The sequence below is a fragment of the Amphiprion ocellaris genome, chromosome 10, assembly GCF_022539595.1.
Source record: "Amphiprion ocellaris isolate individual 3 ecotype Okinawa chromosome 10, ASM2253959v1, whole genome shotgun sequence".
Taxonomy (NCBI): Eukaryota; Metazoa; Chordata; class Actinopteri; family Pomacentridae; genus Amphiprion; species Amphiprion ocellaris.
In genome coordinates, this window is record NC_072775.1 from 5,315,930 (window position 1) to 5,338,571 (window position 22,642).

At 37.6% G+C, this 22,642-nt stretch overlaps 1 protein-coding gene across 6 annotated transcripts in view; it reads left to right on the plus strand.

Moving 5' to 3' along the window:
• The window catches only part of astn1 (astrotactin 1), a 435,709-nt gene that overhangs the window by 180,843 nt on the left and 232,224 nt on the right, over positions 1 to 22,642 (plus strand). For all 6 annotated transcript variants that reach the window (XM_023261620.3, XM_023261621.3, XM_023261622.3 and 3 more), the window contains 2 exons: positions 17,068 to 17,234; positions 22,362 to 22,556. In XM_023261620.3, coding sequence (XP_023117388.1) covers positions 17,068 to 17,234; positions 22,362 to 22,556 — 362 coding nt within the window. The remainder of the gene's footprint in view (positions 1 to 17,067; positions 17,235 to 22,361; positions 22,557 to 22,642) is intronic.

Sequence of the window (22,642 nt, forward strand, 5' to 3'; positions counted from 1 at the left end):
ATTTTAAAAAATACAATCGAAAAGAAAAACACATTTTAATAAGAGGTTTTAAAGTGCGCTTCAAAAGAAGCAAAAAATAAATACTGAAAATATTCAGATAAATTGAAGAGTAGAACAAGATGGAAAACAGCATCATTATATCTAATTATTGGAAGAGAAAAACAAAACCAGTGGCACATGGAGAGTTAAGAGTAAAAACAACTGACAAATTATTGGACTCATTTAGAAGTGATGGACATAACAGCCTCTTGAAGCAAGAGGTCAAAAGTGAGGTGATTTCATTTAGTCAATTCTTTGTCCGATCAGGCTCTGACAGTGCTCAAGAAATCCCTGGCAAAAGTACCAATGTACATTAATTTCAGGACCAAATCAAATCAAGATTATTTGTATAGCTAGTCATAGTTACAGTGAAGCCGTGCTGCTATCTCGCAGTGATGAAGAAATCTTTAACAAATCCATGGATCCAGACTATAAGCCGCATCACTGCCAAAATCTAATCAGTTGGTCCTTGTGTCATTTTTGACCTTCCGTGAAAATTTTATTCAAATCCTTTAGTATGTTTTTGGGTAATGTTGCTAAGAGATAAACAGACAGACAAACCAATGCCGATCGTCACATAACTCCGCCGTATTCCTTGGCAGAATAATTATGATCTTATAGTATGCATTATTTTGAAATGGACTGTTGTGCATAATTAGTACTTTTACTTTTGGTATTGTAGCAGAAATACTCGCTTGCGAGGATGGTTTATGCTCACTTGTACTGCTTTCTGCTCTTGAGGTTTTGAAATTGATTTAACGGCACAGTTGTACCTTGATTTGTTAGAAAGGAAAGGGGCCTTCCCAAAAGAAGGTTCCACTGCAGTGAAGTTTGTTTGTCCATGTGTCATATCTTTGGCCAGAGAATTACACAGGGCTGAAAAGTGTGATGGTATTGTTTTGTATCACTTTCAGCTTCTAAAGGTCAGAGTCAAACCGCGTGTTATACTTTTGGCAGTCGATGAAACCAACTCAGCTCACTGGCAAGAGATGGAAAATGTTTTACTATACTTTCCTTGAAAGTGTTCAGATTTTCAGACAAGAAGGCTGTTCTTATATTCAGAGGCTGATTTAAGCAGACCTTAAATCTCAGTTTAAGGGCTGAATGCTTCTCCTTTCTTTGATCTTGTGTCCACACAACTCCATTTTCCTCTCATCCGAGCACAAAGCTGACCATCACAACCTTTCTGCTCTGTCCAGGTGAGCTTTTTCAAGGGCTGGGTGAGCTATTGTGAGCCTCTCTCCGAGAAGTAGACCAGTCTCGGTCAATGTCTGTTATGAGATGTTGGTACCAGAATTGCTCAGATTAATTTGGAAGTGATCCTTGCGTTCTTCTCCCATTCTTGACAGTGCAGGGAGTCGCCTTTGACTTCCTACCATGATCTTTGATACCTTTCAAAGTGTGGAACTCCTTGTACTTTTTGATTATGCTTTGCACTGTGACCACTGGCACTTGAAAACACCTGAAAATGTTTTTATAGCTTTTCTCCATCTCATGAGCAACCACAAAACCTCAACTCTTTCACATTGGTGGACCGTAATTACTAAGCTTTTCATTATTACCTTTGCAGATACTGTTCTTACTATGTAGTGTAGAACAATGCTCTAGAATATAATATGGTTGAAATTAGCAGGACCATTTAGAATAGTATAGAAGGTGCATTTTTTCAGAATTTTGTGACAAGAAGGTGTTTTTCACAAAAATGTAAAAAAAAAAACAAAACAACAAAAAAAACTATTCAAATGAAGCAAAAATTCCCACGCTGCAAATTGAGGAGACTGGGTTTTTAGATTTGTTACATATGAAACCCTGCAAGTGAATCCTTTTTTTTGAGACGATTATTGGTACACATTTGAAGTTTCAAGGTGGAGCTGCTAAGGCATGCTGTTTACTTCATATTTAACTCATGATATGTCTTCTGGCATATGAAGAACACCATATGGACATGCTAACAAGGATTTTCACTGAAGGGGGTCAGCTCTAATCCACAGCCAGCCATCTCCTGCAATATTAAATAGGATTATTGCTGAAATTTCATAGTTGAAGTTGTGCATCCCTAATTATATTTATATAATGTCTATGACAAAAACAGAACATCTTTCCACTACGGTATGTCACCTGCTTTATTTATTAAATCTGATGTGACTTCAGTGACACAAACAATAAGATGACATGTACTAAATGATGGGATGTCATACTGAAACACCACTCGCCACTGTTCATACTATTCAGTTTAAATGCGATATGAAAAGTTTGGAAATCAAAAGGTGAAACGGGTCAACTGAAGCGAGAAAGACCCTGAACATGTGGCATCTGAAGCATAAAACTGTGATATAATGTAATCTGTCAATAAAGTCCCTCTAACTCAGTAACTGTTGGGACAGTTATCCACTGAGATTACATCCTAAAGAGTCACACATTCTATAGACAAATACGGAGCATAATGGCACATCATGGTCTTCATGTCAAGGACAGAGAAGATGCTCTTGTTGGTGCTTTTCACTAAACTGAAAACAATAATCCTTACTCATGAACCAAATTAAGTTTGCATATGAAATCACACAATTTAAGGATGGACGCCAGATTTAAAAAAAAAAAAAATAATAATAATAATAAAAATGCCCCATGAGAAGTTTGCATCTGAACTGCAAACAAAAAGATAGCAAACGACAGACCTGTAGCTTAAACGCAAAGCCAACTCCAAAGACAAAACTGATTAAGAGGACACTGTAAACAAAAGGACATATTAACAATTACTAGTTTACACAATTGCATTTATTTTTTTGTGTCATGTTTCATTTTTCTTGTTAAATTGTTCAATATTTCAGAGGTTTTGTTTGAGTATATAGACTCAAATCTGATTCCATTAAGTGCACACTATATAAAGCTCAACACTGCATAATAACAACAGAATATACCACCTACAGTTCCATCTAAGACCTTTCTGACCAGCCAGGTGCTTTTTAATAATAATTCTTAACAGCAACATGCTGCTGGCTAAAGCACTTCTTTTCTGCACTTTGTATTGGTGTAGTTCCTCTTAGGCAGCAAAAACCAATCTTGACTGGGATCACGCTCTGGGACACTAAGCAGTGTTGAGTGGAGTCAATACCTGGCAGAGATATAGCTCAGACCTCAGCCCTAAAGAGGAATAGGAGCACATTAGATTGTCACTACTGATGTTTTCTCTCCTCGGGTCATTGGATTTATGTGAGGTCCTGTGTTTATTCTTGGAAGGTTGGTAAAACCATCTGCTAAAGAGCTGGTACTGTAGAGGTCCAAAGTTATTGGGAGATCACTGAAGATACTTTTTCTAGAGGAGTTTTCCACCTTAGATAACAGTTTATTGTCTGTTTGGCTGAATGAGGAAGAAGGAGTGCTCTCTTTTAAATGCCATCAAGATGAAGTGAACAACTGAGGGCAACTGAACTGTTTCTCCAGTGAATAAAGGTCACCTACAGGATCTATTTATTATTTATTGTTACTGCTTTGGAAATAACTCAGATCTTTATTAAAAAAAAAAAAAAAAAAAAAACACTTGATCTGAATTAATTGCATTACTGAATACATTTTGTACAGAATGCCTCATTTGCTGAACATCTGCTTAGCAACAGACACTGCAATTTACAGGTTCACCCTGAACGCCTCACATGCAGGTTATAGAAAGAACGAGTGGATGTCTGTGCACAGAGATGCATCTAATCTCCACTCAGTTACTGCTGCACATCGCGGAGGTGGTGTGAAAAAAAATCAATCAATCATAGTTTATTTGTAGCCCTTTGCAACAGCCCAAAGGGTGACAAAAGTGCTTCTCGGTAAAAAACAAGAAAATAACTTAAAAACAATACAATAACTTAAAACAGGACAAACAATCACACTCACACTCACACTTATGGGCAAATTTAGAATAATTAATTAACTTCAACCTGTTTTTGAACTGTGGGAGGACACTGTAGTACCTGGAGAAAACCCACGCATGCACAGGGAGAACATGCAAACTCCATGCAGAAAGACCCCGGAAAGGCTGGGACGCAAACCAGGGATCTTCTAGCTGCAAGGCGAAAGTGCTAACCACTACACCACTGTGCAGCCTGTAAAATACACAACAAAGTAGCAAAATAAACAACAATAAAACAGCACTGAAATATAACATCTAAAAGAAATCAAAGTAATAAAATGTCACTGTGCTGCTAGGTATGAAACCCAAACATGACTTTGAACAGAGTGGAATAAAATAAAAGACAGTCTAAAGTTAGAAGCATTTAAGTTGAAACTCTGTGAATTTAGCTGAATTAATTTAAACATCAATATTTCAGTCAGTTTAGGAAGCCAAAATACTGACTGTGATTATCATTTGATTAATTGGGCAGCCCCTTTTTTACCACTTGTTTCTTACTTATTTTGCTGTGCACACATGAAGTCTGCATGTCCAAATAAGTCAAAGCATACAGTTTAGGTTATTTACTCTACCTCCCATTGCATTTCCTGCAATGTGAGTTATGTCAGAGTTCTATTCCTATGGTGTGATGTAAGTCAATTTTCGCCGTAAGTCAGAACTCCGGTGAAAATGTAAACCAAGCCGTTACGTGCATCACAATATCAATCAGTTTACTTGTACAACAACAGTAATGACAAACAGTTATTAGCTCACACTGAAACACAACTCGGTAGGAAAATACTGGCGAAAATGTAAACCAAGCCGTTATTGCATCACGATATTAATCGGTTTACATATTTGTACTGTACAACTACAGTAACGAAAACAGTCATTAGCTCACACTGAAACAGAACTTGGTAGGAAAATATAGCATAAAACTTTTAGCAACTCTGACTTTCAATGACTTTAATGCATGTATAAGTTCTTTCCTTTTCTTCGAAGCATCAGAAGAGTCTGACTTGTGCTTGGGAGCCATAATGAAGTTAGCGAATGTAGCATAATCTAATGTGGCGGCAAATGTAAACAAATCTGTCTTATAGTGCCACATGACTACTGTACCTACAGTATTCATCCACTCCACTCGACGACGTATTGGTCCGCTCTGCTCGCCAAGTAGTTCCACTGAACCAGTTCTGACGTAACGACAAAATGCCGTATGTTAAACCAAGGACTGGCCCGTAATCAATTCCAACGTAACAGTGAAACAATGTAAGTCAAGGACGTCGTAAACCGAGGACTTCCATACTGTCAGTGCTAAAATAATGCATGATGCAGCCCTAGTATACTCTGTTAAAGACACTAAAAATGACAGTTATTTACTCTACTGAGTATTTTGAAACACATCCTGCTCACTTTTCAAAATCCTTTTCTTTTGTGTGCCTCTCCAGCAGTCTGATTGAATATTCACAGCCCCACTAAGCAGGGAAACTCCAGTAGTAAAGAAAATAAAATATCGTTTGTCATGCAGTATAAAGTCTCTTGTCTCGTGTGTATAAATGTGCATGGATTTTGGAATATCATTCCCCCCGCATCTTTATTTTACCTCAACTTTTGTACTCCTGTGTACTAAAATGCTGTAAATGTGCGGTAGTAAAGTAGCAAAAAAATTGTAAAAATGAAAGGGAAGATTCTGCAATTGAGGAATTCTGCTCAGTTAAACATGCTGTCCTTAATACTAAATTTAACAAGGTTGAAGCTTCCTCTTCTAAACTGAACTGAAAATAGTCTTTGATCAATCATTTAGTGAACTGTAAAATTGTGGAATTGACAGCACACGGCAGTGTGGCAGTTCCGTCAATAAACAAATCCAAAAAAACTGCATATTCACTGCTCTGAGGTTTCTTTGCTTGTTGTTCTGTGCACACAAGTGCCATTATCCGTCTATTGTAACAGTTTGTGACCTGTATTTGACTTAACGTAACATGAAATAATTCTGTCGAAAAATCTGCCTCCTCAAAGACCAAAGAGTGTCTGAAAACAGCAGAAAAAAGCACCACCATCTCATTAGTTCAAGAAACTCCAAACTTAGTCAGATTTCAGCCAACGCTTTCTGCACAGTATAAATAATGCTCGTCTATTCAGGAGTAATTCATATGTGGCTTCCTTTTGTTAGGAATTGTGCTCGCAGTAACAAGGTCCTTTTTAAGTTTGCAAAGAAAGTTTCTACCACTAATTTACCAAGTGGGAACCTTTTTTTTCATGAAAAACTAACACTTTCCTTAAGTCCCTAAAGTTTAACTTGTATTTCTTGTAATGTTTTTCCAGCAGCAGTTGACTACAGCTGAACACAACACAACTCTTTAATTATTACAGTTAAAAAAGGAAAGGAGGAAAAATGTCAATTTTTAGTGATGCTCTGCTCCACCAGCCAGTAAATCAAAACACGAAGGGTCAGAAAAAGCTGATCTTTCTCTTTAAGAAAGCTCTTCAGCTGCAGTGTGTCAAGCTGACCTGAGACTCCCTCCATATTGTGCTTTTTGCACTTTGCTGTGAAGGAGGTGAGAGGGGTTACTAAACGTCCAAGTTTTTCTTTACTCAGCTTCCGCTCTATAACATCCACAGGAGGTTGGAATGAAGAGCAAAGTGCTCTGGGAAGAGCTAACCTCTGACACCCGCTGCTTATCTAATCAGGCGCTATGAATAAACTCTCTCAAGACAACTTTCTCCATTAAGAAACATGAAAGGAAAGCTAAATGTTGGAATAATATTTCAGGCTATAAAATGATGTCTTTAACAGGACCTCTTCAGAATAGATAAGTTTCTGTGTGAACACTTCTGTGGGCTTCTTTCTCTGCAGTGCTGGAAAAGCCTTTTAAGTTTCTACCAAATACATCATCTCAGTTCTCTATTTGATGTATCAGTCAATACGCGTTTTTAATTCTATACATATAACAGGCTGTTTCATTGTGGAATTGAAGTTATGCATGACCTCAGGATACATGGTTGTACAAGTGGGTCTCTGAAGAAATACTGTACTCAGCCAGAAATAAATACAGCTTTTTGAAAATGCGTCAATCGTCCTGTCAGAAGGGGAAAAAGAAAAGCCTCTGGACTTAAAGCTGTCTTTGTTAGTCTAGTTTTGATACCACAAAACCAGCATGCATGATAAACAACATTTATCTTACACAACATTTTGAGCATAGAATGAGTAGATTTATACACTGTGTTCATCAGCCCTTATGTACTTCTTGCTGCATAAACAAGTCCTCCAAAATAAAGCACAATATGATTTGTCATTGTCTTGTGCATTGACTTCAATGAGCATTCAAAATCATTACAAATGAGTCACAAAAAAATTCTGAATGTGTGGAAAAGGGAGATATTTCATTTAATTAAACTATATTGCTATATTGCAATATTGCAGTTGCGGTTGAAAGAAGCCACCAGCCTGCATCACTTGCTAGAACTTTTTCAACTAACAAAAACAAACAAAACATCTGGCAAGGATGATCATGATACATATTCATTTTTTCAGAGCAGACAGGAAGTGCAGTTTCAACTTTTCTCTCACACTCAACTGTGTGTGATTTTCTGTGTGAGCGCCAAAGTTGCCGTCAAGAAAATATTTAAACATGTGCGTCATTTCAGTGATTAAAGTGTTGACTATCACTTTTGCTCTCAGTGTGCCCATGTGGAAACATCTGTACCTTCTCCAGCAGGACAACCTACATGCTGGATGTTGTTTTCTTTTCAGAACAAACTACGCTATTCAGATCTTCCAACATATGATATAATAACACTTATGGATAGTTTATGTTAGCCTTAGGGCAGATTGGCTGTAATTTGACATTATCAGAACCATATGGTGGGATACTATGAGCTAGAAATTGGATAAAATATGTGCTTGGTGCAAATCAGAACCTCCCTCCTCATTTCCCCAAAGAAGAATTACAAATGCAACAGCTTTTATAGTGAACACAAACTATTTTTCTATTGGCTTGTCATGAATAGGTTATACATTTAATCCTTATGGTACAGTTTTCTATGCCATGTAAGAGATGTTGAGTCCATCTTTCCAAAGACGAAAACATTTATCTGGTTGGTTTCAAACCCTTAGATAACTTTTCCATCTGAGCTACATGATAGTTATTTTGCAAACATGAAAATTATTCTCCAACAGCAAAGATACATGTACATAAAACGAACAGAAGGTACATGTTGCTGTGATTGCACTGCTTCGATATGCATAGATGGTAGCTGTTTGCATGTTGTAACTATGGTTAAATTCCATCAACACTGGAAGAAAAAGTTCCAACTGTGCAGTTTCATCTGATATGTGCTACACATCGCTCCAACAAAGAACACTTCATCCAAGAAAAATAAATGTGAATTTGAAGCGTGTCCACTGGATTCCAAGGGTTAAAATCCTCAGTGTGCTTCAAGTCAAGTGCTTCCAAATTGTCCTGGAGTGTGAATGTTTAAAAGTAGGATTCTTCTGCCTTTTTTTCCTTCACACATGCTCTTCTGTCTGTTTAAACTGATTGCAACACCATTATTGCCTTAATAGAGAGACTGTCTGAAAATGTGCACTGTAGCAACCTTTTGTACTATTCGGCTTGTTGAAACTATAAAAATGTGAAGGACGAGTGGTGAAGCAAGAAGACATTAAATGGCAGGCTTTCATAAAAGCCTTCAAGTGTGGTCAGTCTGGACATACTTTTTTCTTTTTCTTTTGCCTTTAGATGTTGCTGGAAGACAAATTGTAACCAAGATCACTTGAAACATGCATTAAGAATGCCAAATTGCTTCCCATACAGTCATTAATTGTATATTCGCCAGAGATCGGTGTAAACATTGGTCTCTTTGGGCGTTCAAACAGACAACCTATGCTGTTCTTTACTCCCTTAAATATCTAGTTTAAAGACAGGCAGAGACTGTTTCATACAGCAGATATGTCACCATAAACAACATCTAGAATTACTGACAGCACCAAATATGTATAAATTTTCCAAAAAGGAGAGAAATTGTTGGAAAATATCGGCTACTTATTTACTTGTTACTGCAAGACCACAGCAGTTTAGTCATCAGAGTCTTTACATGATGCAGATTATTCACATTGAGATACAACAACATGCACAAAAGTGGACTAAACCAAGTTTATTAAATTTTCCACAATGGCAGTTAAACAAATCAAGACCTTTTATAACTTGTTGATTAAAGACCCCTAAAGAATTATAAATGCTTGTCCAATGAATACATTACTTTGCTGTTTAAGTCCTCAGTCATTGTGCTTCTGCACTGATTTGCCTATCAGACAAATTTGAAAAGTGCTTAGCTTATCCAACTCCTCTTGCAGGGATTTGTTGCTGTTTGCCAATAGCACAGTGCTGATTCCCTTAAGCCTCAAAAGCACTGCACGAATTTATCTCCATTAAGAAACAGGATTAAAAGGCATGGTGGTTCAAGGGGTTTTCCAGAGCAGACTTTGTACCGCTAGCTTCTTCTACAGCAGGGCAGACAGCACGCTCACTCAATGTCTGGTTATTAAATGGTCTAAGATAAATGGTGATTACTTTGCCTTCCAAGACCCTTTTGTTAGTGTCAGTAGATGGTCATTATCCAGTGACCTGTGCATCATTTGGAGAAGAAATATGCCTTTCAAGTTGGGTGCAGATATGTAATATAAAATGCCACACACAATAACCAAGTACATTATTGCAGCCACTTATTTTCATTGAATCTTTTGTCATTTATTATGTCTACCTATCTGTTGTTTAGCCTTACCTGCTTTATCTTGGGGTTATCCATCACAGGACCAACAGACAACACAGCCAAAATTAGAATCAGCAATTAACCTAGCATACATTTTTGTGCTCATACAGTTCGAATTGATACCCTGGACCTTCCATGAGACACCCTTTGTTTATCTAGTAACGGATATTTGTTAGGTCACTATCCTGCTTTTATCCAGAGTCCACATCTCTACCCTCGACCTACCAAACATTGTTCAACAAGAACGGAGTGCATCAATTTTATCCACCCTAAAAAATAAGCCCCTCTTTTGCCATCTTACATTTGAGAATATTCTTAGTCACTCAAAGGCTTTATAGAGTGAATATCTGATCTGAGATTCTGAGGTTGGAATTCCACACTTGAGCTCGATGAAGGTCCTTGCTGATCTTGGAAACTGTTCAGCCGTCTGAAAGCACTTCTCTACAGCAATACTTGAAGGCCTTTTGAATAATGCTACATAACATTTGACCTACAGCGAGCAACAATACAGATGCTTGCCAGTTTGAAAAGATGCTGATGGAGCCACGATTGAACCCTCAGTGACCGGCACTTTATGTACCTTTATTCATAGGCTTTTTCTCAAGATGATTCTGCTTTTCAGAGCTCACTGAGGGTTTGAACTCTAAATAAATAAAAAGAAGACAACAAATGTTAAAAGATGAGAAATGGGGAGGCAGAATTTAAAAGTTCATCTTTTTATTAACCTGTAAAGATTTAATCACAGTAAAGTCCATAGCGCAGTCTTCAACCTTTTCAAATGCTGTAAAATGTTGTTGGACATCAAATTCCAAGTGAAATGTAATTACCCTTTGCTCAGAAATGTTATATAATTTTAGATGACATGAGATAGGATAATTGCAACACAAAAACAGCATTCTTCTGTGTGAATAAACTACCTACAAGTAAAACATTTTTAAAAAACACCACATTTCCTGCACTAAGACTTTTGTTAGAACTATTAATCTGGATTATTTAGTTAAAATGCCACTCATGCTGAGTCATTAAAAGTATTCCGCCTTTCATGGCTATGAGCCCGATCCAAACAAAATAACCAAGAGAAGTTATTAATGTGATAAAATTTCTAAGGATTTGGGGACTGTTCACATGGGGAGTGGTTTTATATAGAGGATTATCAATGATTTACCCAGGATTATAGAGCAGATTTGTGGAAATCTCAAGTGATAACAATCCACAGACAAAGACTCCAGCAGGCACAAATTCTTAATGATTATTATCCTACAGATAGCTGGACAATAGCCCAGAGTTATCGCTATCCCGGCATGTCGGAAGCCTATTATGACAGTCAATAACCAGGGCTATCTGTGGTTGGCAAGCTGCAGTGCAGCAACTCATCAATACAAATTCCTCTCAGCCTGCACCACATATCCACAAATCCATTGACTGCAGTGAGTTCCAGTGATTTAGAGACTCTGTGCCACAGATGTGTTCGGACATTCAGTGTTTCATGTGCTCTTTGCATTACGAGTAATACATCATTTGTCACAATGGTCCCAAAATCAATATCAGTTTATTGAGGGAGCAAGACCAGGGCCCACTTTTTCAGCATGGGGCCCCATTCTGTACAGGTAGTACTACAAATGCATAACAGCAAATATATGTCAATCACGTCGTTAGGCTGTAAAAAATAAAACAATCAATTATTTAACGACTTAAAGGTTTAAACGTCATGATGTTAAACATGTTGCATTGATTGCAGCATTTCAGTTATGCATTTTTCCTTGCAATACTGAAATATTTTAAATCAAAAATAATATTAATATATTATTTAACTATCGAGAAGACAGGAAGAATTCATACCCTCTGAGAGAGCGTTTGTTTGTGTGGGATGTCCTACTACTCACTCTGCAAAGTAGCGATTTTGCCACCGCGTACATACTGTTTGTCGCAGTCAGGTGAGCTGGAAGCGGCAAAAAGTCTTAGCAATCAATAAATAGATGTGTTCCCATTTCTTGACACCATCACTTACTAAGCCGAGGTATGCCAGTTTGATTGTGTTCAAGCTTCTCACTATAGAATACTCTAATCAGCCCCACTGTCAACCCAGTTAACATGCTGACACGGAACACGGCGTCATTCCGTTCCGTACTCCACTTCTCCAGCAGATGCCACAACATCCACCTGCTCCACATTTTGTCATTCAGTCCCCAAAGATATGTATTTGAACCGACTTTCAAGCTCCAGAACCTAACAAAGTCATTTGTGTGGCTTCCCTGTGTTCCAGTTACTCCTGCCTGTGCAATTTGCGATTTGGTTGCTTTCTTGGAAGCAATCAGCTTCTCTAGAGGTTAGGGGAAGTATTTAGTCATAATAATAACTTATGCCAGTGTTCACAAACAACCATTTACTGTACATTTTAAATCAACAATTAAAATTGTACTGTTATCACTTAATCCAAGTTCAGCCACCCACAATAACAATATTATAAACTGTACTCTAGCTTGGTGAAATTCCAAAATAGAGACCATGACTTCCTAATACCAGTGTTACACAAGACGCAATTTCTTCAGCATGACTGTCAGCAAAGAAAAGGAGCAGTCAGATTACATTCATGCTCCATAAAATCGCCCTGCACCTAGAACCTAATATGGCCAATGAGTAAACATTTATCAGAGTGATCACACACTGACGATAATGCACGAGAGCAGCAACAGCCATACCATGAAAAAATAACTTTCAATTCAAAACAGCTTTCACTAGTTTCTACGGTCTGACCAAGAATATTCACTCAGCTGAAGTTATAAAAAAAGACCTGGATATCAGCTGTAATTGTCTGGAGATCATACTAAAAGATGGAAGCATGGTGTGACCATACTATACCAGTGATAAATGTCAGGTTGTAATAACCATGCTTTATACAGCCATCTAGCACATTATCATGCTATGCATTAAATGTTGCATTGCACACATTTCCTACACATATAAGCCAGTATGGACATCATCCACCTTTTTACTAGGTTCAGGAGACCATTAACACCCCATGTAATGGTTCACTGTCATCGCCTCAGTTAATGGCAGTGGAGCTGCCTTTTTTCACTTACAATAAAGAACAAAGCCTGAATTATTTTTGGACATTTGAATGAATATGATTGGATGTTACTATTCAGTTGGTAGACAAACAGCTGATGAATGAGTCATGTGATTGGCATCTCCTGCAAGGTCTGATCTGATTAGACCAGCCCAGTGGCAGTGTGTAAAACAATCAGCTGAGGACAATACATTATTTCTGTAGGGCATTCTCAAGTGTCAGCTATCTGCTCTGTAAAGATAGAGTGAAGTAGTGGTGTGCTAATCAGAAAAAGAAAACACTCCATCTATCTGTGCTGTAGTCTGAGCCTCTCTGTTCTATGTCTTCCTAGCCTGTTCAGCTATGTGTCCACGTTAGTGCATATGAATCCCTCCCATTGAAACTGTTGGCCCGTCCTGCACCATAAACAGACTCAGAGTGACCTGCTATGTTTTGTAAGAGTTAGAGTCCAGTCCTGACCATTAAGCTGATGTCCCCCCCCAAAAAAATCAACAAAAAAGAAGACTTTTAAAGTGTTTCGTTTGTGTTACACACCTAATTTGTGTGCACCTGTTTTATTTCAGTTTAACGTGAGGATCAGAAGAGACAGGACAAGTGAAGTTACATTATTTTATTACTATTTAAAGTATTTTACAAAGTTAGAGTGAGCTAATGGCTGTGACAGAATTATGATTTGTTTGTTTCACACAGCATTAATGCATGTAAATGAAACACAAATGGGAGAGGGAGGCGTGATTGATGCACTATTTTGTTTTGGTGCTGCTCTAATATGACATCCAGTGCTTCTGAATGTCATTTGCAGTATCTTTGATAAATATATAGAAAGAGATTCATTTATTATTATTTTTATTATTATTTTTATTCATTTCTACAATATTAGAATGTACAGACAATAATGACATAGATAGGTAAGGCTCAAGCTAACTTGCACTAGCAAAGGTGTCATTTGAGTTGCTCTGATATGCATCTCAGACCACCTTATGGATTTTAAACAGAGAACCCAACTATCCAAAGTTCCCTCTGGATTCCCCATGAGCAAGCAGTCGGCAACAGTGGGAAGGAACCAAAACAACACACACACACACACACACACACACACACACACACACACACACACACACACACACACACACACACACACACACACACACACACACACACACACACACACACACACACACACACACACTTCTGACAGAACCAGGTTCAGGGAAGGAGATCAGTATTAAATTGCTCTTGAATAAAAATAAATAAAATGACATGTATGTCTTTTTCCAGCACAGTCAGACCAATTTACATTCAGTTATGAAACAAATGAGGTCTCTGTATGAGATTCTGACCAATTTCTCCCCCTACCTTCCCATCCATCTATTCATCTGTGGTGTCTGACAGGCAAAAGAGGAGATTGATCTGTAAGATGACTTTTATGGAAACCCACTGACAGTATGAAAGGAAACCCTGTACAACATCCAATATTAGTGGGATTATTTGTAAATCTAGACTTACTGAGCTTAATGGTAAGAGTGAAAACATTTTAGTCATTGTTTGAATGATTATTACTGAGAAATATACAGTGGATGTAGGGTTGAGTGTCCCCCAATGACACTGAAGAGTGAATGTGCCAAGGCTGAGTCCTGGAAAGCCCCAGCCTGATTTAACCCCTGGGCATGTGTGCTTCATTAGCCAAATGAGCCACCTGGACTCTGTAATGAATATAGTAGGTCTACATAATAAAATAAGTCGATCCTCATTCCTCCGTGCTTAGAGGATACCAAATTGCAGAGTCACTGTTGTGAAGGCAGAGGTGCCTTGTTAAAATGCACTCCATCAAAGTTTCCTTTGAAGTAATAGCTGACAGAAAACATAATGTGAGTTCAACTTGACAGATCTCTGAAAAAAAAAAAAAAACTAAAAAAAACTTTGGAAATGCTGAACGAGCCTGTGGAAGAGAAGGGAACGGGGTGAAGTAAGGTCTCACAGCTCTTCAGTAAATTCACTCCGGTGCAGAGTGCATTTCAATTAAGGAGTTGTCTTGAAATTTATCTGCTAAACTAAAGGATTTCATTTCACTCATCAAATATGAAGACAGTCCTGTCTTGAATGTTTGCAAATTTAAACCTGCAGTATTGCCTCATCACTCTCACCAGAACAAGAAACTTTTTAAAAGGGTTTCATTTGAGTTGATACTGGTTGTCTGAAATTTCATCACTGTTCTTGTTATTTCCTCTGCAACAGTAAATGATTAAATGGGAATGCTATGCAAGGCTTGTCTTTGCAATGTATACAAGATAAAACTTTTACACTCCCTTTTTGAAAACTGGGCTGTTGAATGTCAAATGACTTCCCCCAGGAACCAATGTACTATTCTTTCATTAAGACACAACAGTTCCCATTGCTTTGACTAAAACAGATTATTTAAAGATTTTCTGACACAAATTTCTTCCTTGGTGAGTAATAGACTACTTGTATTTGTATTTGAACTTGTTTAATTTTTACCCACAATAGTAGCAAAGTTCAAGAGATAACAAAGGAAAAGTTGATGTACCACTTTAGTCCACACCTTGATACAACATTTATGGTTGCTAGAGGATCAATTGGAGATGTTTTTTTATCTCTCTCTCTCTCACTGTTAAGTAACTAACCTACTAGTTTACTGTATTTTTGCATTTTTTTTCATTGCATTTGTAAGTTAAGCTGCCAACACTGGCCCTGAGTGGGAATCAATAATTAAAACAGAATGTAAAAGAAAAATAAAAGTCAAAACTGCACTTGAAATGATTTTCCCTGAAATAAGTTGGTTTGACGTAAAGTGTATGGAAGACGAGATGAATATGTTGTGACGTGAAGCCCTTCTTAAAAAAAAAAAAAACAACAAAAAACTAATTGAGTCTCCTTCAGCATTAAATTGTGCACACACTTGACAGAGAAAATCCATGTAGAACTGAGAAAGGCAAACAAAATTCTAACTAACTCTCAGTATTATGGGGAAAAAAGCTCAGATGTTCTATTCAGATCACATTTTGGGTGCACATTACAATAATGTATTCATATTCTTTTACATCCCTACTAAGTACCTGTAAAATCTGCTGGGAAATTTGATGGGTGGTATTTGAAATTGCAGCCTCTCTTCCAACTAATGTGATGCAACCTTAGACCTTGTCCCTGAATTTGTAAGTGTGACTCCTGGATGTTCCTGTTTGTTCTTTATGAGCTTGTTTTTCATCTTGATTGGTCTGAGAGAACAGGTTTGATTCACTTTCAACCGCAGTGTCACCCATGCAATGCATCGTCTGCGATTAAGCCGGTGATTGTTCTTCCTTCCAGGCATCTTCTCCGGTGGCCAGCCCAGTTTCTTATAAATGTGTCCATATACTTCATGTTTATTAGGTTTTATAGGTGAGGAGGTATTTGGCACTGCTCAAGTGTTTTCCAGTGTTTTTCACAGTTCCAAAACTAATAAACATAGTAAACCTTGAGGGACTCTGTTAGTGTGACTGTACTTAATTACCTCCCCGTACTTCATCAGTGGCTAATAACGAGTCAGATCTCCCACTTGGCTGTTAGCCTCCAATCTGTTCCTACACATGCCTTCATATAACAAACTAAGAAGATGACAGCACTCTGTAACACACTGCTGATGTCCTTCTAATACAAGTCCAGCTTTCTATGATAAGCACACTGCGGGAGAGTTAGACACAAATTGTATTTTCATTATTGATTAAATCCCTTTTGTATTATTGGAAAAATGAATTCTTTGTTGAGTTTACAAAATACACACACACACACACAAAAAAAAACATAATATCAAATTACAGCTTTCTAAACCCAATTATTTACACAGAAAACCAGAAAATCCTCACATTTGAGAAGTAGTGAATAGATCACACTAATTGCTAATTTAATATCCAGTTCTTCATGCTGTTTGTGATTTACTATATCACTCGTTAGGTTTCAGACAGTTTTCACTTCCTGTGTACTTTGTTTCACCTGAATGCATCGCTCCTTCTGTTTGCAGTCTCGTACTGTTCTGTAGGCTGCTAATATGATCGTTTTCAGCGCTGCATCCGGCCTTGTGCAGCTTTACACACTAAGCTCAGTGCTCACACAGGCTGCACTAATGGGAACAGAAATCTGACTGTTTGCATTCTGTGGCACAGATGTTACGGGGTCTGTTTACCTGTCCCATCTGGGATTAGTGTTAACATGGCAGCTCCTCGCGGCTTAGGCAGTTCTAAGAAAGTGTCCCTAAATGAAGTAAAAATGTGTAATTACCCAGCATCCATCATTTAAGAACACCGCTTTTCTCCCACAGTGCCCTCCAGGGCTGAGTCCGATGAAGGATGGGACCGGGTGCTACGACCACCACATTGGCATCGACTGCTCCGATGGCTTCAATGGAGGCTGCGAGCAGCTGTGTCTCCAGCAGCTGGCTCCTCTAGAGGATGACCCGACGCTCTACAACATCCAGATGTTCTGTGGGTAAGGACAAGCACAATCAGTGGGTTTTTTTCTTTAATTATTATAATTATTATGTTACATAACCCTACCATATAGAGCATTTTCATCGTTTACATGCAATATGGTCAGAGAAGGTAAGACCAAGCTTCGTCAACCTCTACCGTATGTTGTTGTTATCTCAGTCATTATGGACTAACCAGTGGATTACGCCAGTGAAGTGACCACAGAACACTTTTACAATCCATTTGGTGTTTTGTAGTTGTGGCAAAATATTCCCACTACAACCATTAACATGAGAGTTGGGCTGCTAATCTGCTAATGCCTGGTTTCCAAAACAAATATGAATTTAGCTGGAACAATTATTGGCAAAGGTAAGAATTAGTGCTGGGAGATGAAAAACATATTACAATAAAACATTTTGATTTCATTCAATTTTGACAATCAGAGATGGATGTTGATTTTAAAATACCGAACTTAAAGACCTTATTAAGGTATCATTAAACTAAAATCTGGGATCTGGGGCCATATTGACTAATTTAATGTTCTCAGAGGCAGATGCATTTAACATTCCACATCCATTCAGCTCTTCTGTAACCTCATCTATTCATTTTATAGTTAATTTCAAATGGTTCTTTGCGACTTTAAGGAATCATATTCCCCAAGTATTTAAATTGTACCCATTTAAAGTCATAGTTTCTTGAACACTCTTATTCATCCTGTCCTTCTGTTGTCATTGCCTCTGTTTTTTAAGTATTTCTTTTGTAACCTGACAATTAGTTGTGTTTCCTTCATCAACAATGATCGTCTTACAAAAGTAAGAGGGATACCATTACATCATCTACATAAAATGTCATTGGATGTTCTTCGTCTCTGTTTATTTTCCAAGTTATATTTTTTCGACAACTTTCAAACTTGTATTGCATAATACAGTATTAGTGATGGGAGAGAATCACCTTGTCTTGTACCTCCCATTGGAATGAATCTTTCAGATAATATCCTGTTAATTTTTACTCCTGTGGTTGCTTGATTGTACCTCTTTTATAAACATATTATGGAAGTCAAAACCCTTACATTAATCAAATATAAATAACCATAATAAACCTTTTCAGTGTCAAAATTTAACATTAACATTTGTTCTTTAGATTTTACTGAAAAATCCAACAAACCCAAAGTACGTGAAATATTACTTGACAGTGAAATGGCATGTCTAAGACCAGTTTGATCTAAATTTGCGAAATAATAGGGGGCTTTTGATAATTTATTAGCTGTGAGTGTGGTAAACGCTTTATGATCTCAATCTGACAAGGAAATTGGTCTGTTTGAGCTGCGCTCTATGTGGTTCTTGCCTAAATAGAAGAATTTCATGTTTCAAGTCATTCTTTTGTTTTGTTTTCATAAGCAAAATTTTCATTAAAGTTTCATAGAACTCATTTGCTTATCCACATCTTCCCACACCTTTACCTTTTCTACTTTTATGTAGAACTCATAACATTTGTTTTTAACTAATATTGGTTCTGTTGTTATTAGGTTTTGGTCATCCTTCACTTTCGATAAATTTAGTATGTTCAAGTCTTGTTTACTTCCATTGTTATTATTTTCTGCTTCCTTATAAAGTTTTTGATAATATCTAAAAAATTGCTCAGATTTTTCACTGTTTTCTGTAGATTTGGATATATTCTTGAATCCCCGATGATTCTCAACACTATGCATTAAAAGCAATCATTTCAATTGGTACTTCTACCCATAATGAATCACAATCATTCATGAATCCATTTGAAATAAATTTTACCACCACCTGATACTTCGGTGCCATTCATGGGAGACTCTGTATATACTGTGGAGCTAGATTTTTTCTTTACTCACTAAATTCCTCATAAATCAGTCAAATTAATTTGCTTGGTTGGAGCCGAGCAAACTGAAGCTGACCTGAAACTAAACCACCAAATAAATAATACGTCTGCATCATGCTGCTTAGGAGAAAGCAAGTATTGGTAGTGTTTTTGGAGAAATTCATCAGCTGTTAGTGTTCTCGGTTGTATACTGACGGGGCTTGGAGGAAAGTTTTTGGGGCAGATGAGTGGGTGTGAAGGACCAGCTGTATTCCTTTGACTGAAAAAGTTCCATCATGGGGGATAGCTGACAGTCAGACAGTCGCTCTGCAGTGTGGGCAACAAACTGTGCTTTGTCTCTCAGATTACCAGGATGTGGAAGAGAATATGATGGTGATGGAGGATGCCGTCAGAGTGGATTTAGTTGTAAATGGGTTTGGACCTGTTGGCGTGCTGCTGCTGAAGTTTCTTTTCAATTGAATGAAGCTTTTGCTGTCACAAGTGTGTATACTTGAACTAAAGTTTATATTTTTCAAACTTGACCTTGATACTTCTCAATAGTCTTTGCTTCTGCAGCCTTGAAATTGACAATAGTGACCACTGGATGTTTGAAATGTTTTCCGCAGAAGCTTTACCAGCTTTACTTGCTGTAATTTTCCACATTTTCCAACCACAGGAATATCAGTGAAACATTTGTTTGACCCTGCACACCTGAAGGTTATTTATGTTGGTTAAGTGTTTTACACTTTTCCAATGTTTACACCATTGCAACGCACAATGTCTGAAGGTTAATATTTTGTTTTGTTTTCTATTTTCTGCCAACATGGCTGAGTGCAATGAGCAAACTCACTCTCTGACACGCTTAGTGTCTGAATACTATCTATTCTTAACCCTTAGAGTATGACTTAGGCATTTGTGTCCAAAGTCAAATCCCTTCTTTTGGGGTGAATTGTTCTGTAGACTGCAAGACCTGATGTTTCCAAGTGCTCATCATTTTTGTCTGTGACGAACTATCAGCAAGAAAAAAATATTTTAGATCTATATTGAATTTAGTTATAGTTACAATCTGCATACAGCTGTTTGCAGATTGTGGTCTGAATTAATCGGGACCTTGTCATGGCATAGGCATGTTTCTTTTCTGTGCAGTACAACCATAACATATCTGCAATGATATGTTGATATTCTCACACTCACTGACAAAATCTACATTGTTTTATAATGTATAATATAAACTGCAGAACTTAGTCTTTTCGGTGATACTAGGTGTTTTTCTGTGCAACAAAGAATAATCTGGTCTTGAAATTACAGCACGTGCACACAGTTGGCACATTCACCAGATTGGCCACCTTTGCAAGTAAGCTGCTGTATGTGAACATGAACGCAAATATTTTTACCCATATCTAAATCATACTGTATCTTGCTATAGCGATTGTGACGTTACCAGATTCCTGACAATCTCTCTTACACAGTTATATAAAAATATCTCTTCTATTAGTATTTTATGAGAAGATACATGTTAGAGATAGAAGTGAAGAAACAATTTCATTAGACAAAATGTTGCTTGCTTCTATATATCGGCTAATATTGTAAATAAAAAAAAGTGTAAAATATTGATCTTGACCGTTTTGAAACAAACAAAATACAAGATTTATGGCTGGCCCTTAAAAGTAAAGGTTGTGAAATTTTCCTGAAAATAGCCTCAGGCTCATAGGGTTAAAGCTGGAGTCTTTCTATTTAATTTTTAATGTTTTTTTAGCTGTATTGGGCTGGTGTGAGCTTTGGGAGACAAATGCTACATTAATTAGTTTTAAGGTAAATTCTTTTACAGCTAAGTTCAATTGTAAAGCCCAAACAACAGTGAGTATGCAAAGCTTTAATCTAAAGGCGATCTGAAGGGAAGAAGGTATTCTTATGTTTTGCAGCTCATTAGCTGTACAACAGTCACTAACGCGCTTGTGAACTGCGTGAATGTGCAACGTGTTTCATAACGCATATAATTAAACAAGAAAAAGATTTTTGATGATCTCCACTGTGAAGCATCACCATTCCCCATAAACAACAGCCTTCTAATTGAAAACAACAGGCTGTTGTCATCTTTACAGCAAACATCATGTTGCAGGCGCAGCTTTTCATGTCAAATTTACATAAGCGGGTGATACAAACTGCTGCTTCATTTAATTCTCAGCAACAGCATTTTGTTGTCTCTTCACGTAGTGCAGATGTGGCTAATCCTCCACTGTTCCCAGCGGAGACTGGCATTCGCTTTGCGACATTTGGCATCCAGGAGAGAAGCCTCTCCGAGTGTAAATCCCTGACAGATGATCTTTCTCTCTTTGCTTCACCCCATCCCCCATTTTTCTCCTTTTACTTTGTCAGCCTTTGATTCATCTCACAGAGTATATTATACGCCGAGATGTCAAAACACCATCAATATGAAAGAGCCTTAAGAGGACTCTCACTGTTTGGATTCAAACTCTTTTTTTTTTTTTTCAATGGAGGATTTTGTGTCAGTTGAGTAGAATTGATTTAGACGATTCTACTGTGAGTTGTGAGGCTTGACTTGTACATGTTTTGAATACAGCAAGCATGTAGTGGATGATATCTCTTAATAACCATCCAATTACATATTTCTGGCAGTTTGCTTGTGATCATGTCTGTGCTGTCTATTGATCCAGCACTTAAAGTTCTATGATTATGACCTTGAGAACATGAATCAATAGCACAAACACAACACTGGCATTATCTCTTGACAAGAAACTTTGTCAAAGATATATATTTTCCTTGACGCAAATCTTGACCAAAAGTACATGCAAAGACCAAAACAACCTCTACAAACATAAGCTGCTGTGTTAAAATTCACATCAGTGCAGTCCAGTAGTCAGATCAGAGGCCGGGCCCCAAAAAAATCTGTCCATTCAGATCAGAAATGGTATTTTATGGATTATGTATCTGCTATGTGATCCTCCATAATCACTTTAAAGTTCTTAAGTAAGAGAAAAATAATGAAAAGCAGATTTTTTTTTTTTTTTTTTTTTTTTTACCATTTTAGGGAGTATTTTAACTCTTCTGTGTTATTGTGATATTGATGTATGGAGATTTTAGGAGTTGTCGGGGTTTTTCAATGCCAGGAGGTTTTAAATAGAGACAGAATTATAAACTAAATTGACTTTAACCTCAACATATTCGGGCTCTCTGTATACCAGTTATTTTCATTCCTAAATAACAATGAGAATTCAGACCGGAAAAGAATCCTGGAAGGCATGGATAAAATAATGAATCGATCAGTTGGTTAAATTACCAAAACCTCTTGTCACTCCAGCTGCATCGAGGACTACAAGCGAGGTCCAGATGGGAGATCGTGCCTGCCACTGTCTGAGGCCTGCACTGAGGGCATCGACTGCGGGGAATCAGCAGACATCCCCGCCAACCAGACTGTGTTTGGAGACCTTTTCTACGGATACAACAACCACACCAAAGAGAGCACCCCTGGACAGATCCTCAAGGCCACGTTCAGGTGAGCGCACAAGGTGTTGGTGAAGTGGAGCGTGACCGACATTGTTCTGCCATTTGTATCTCAGCAGGGAAACAGCTGGGGAGGGT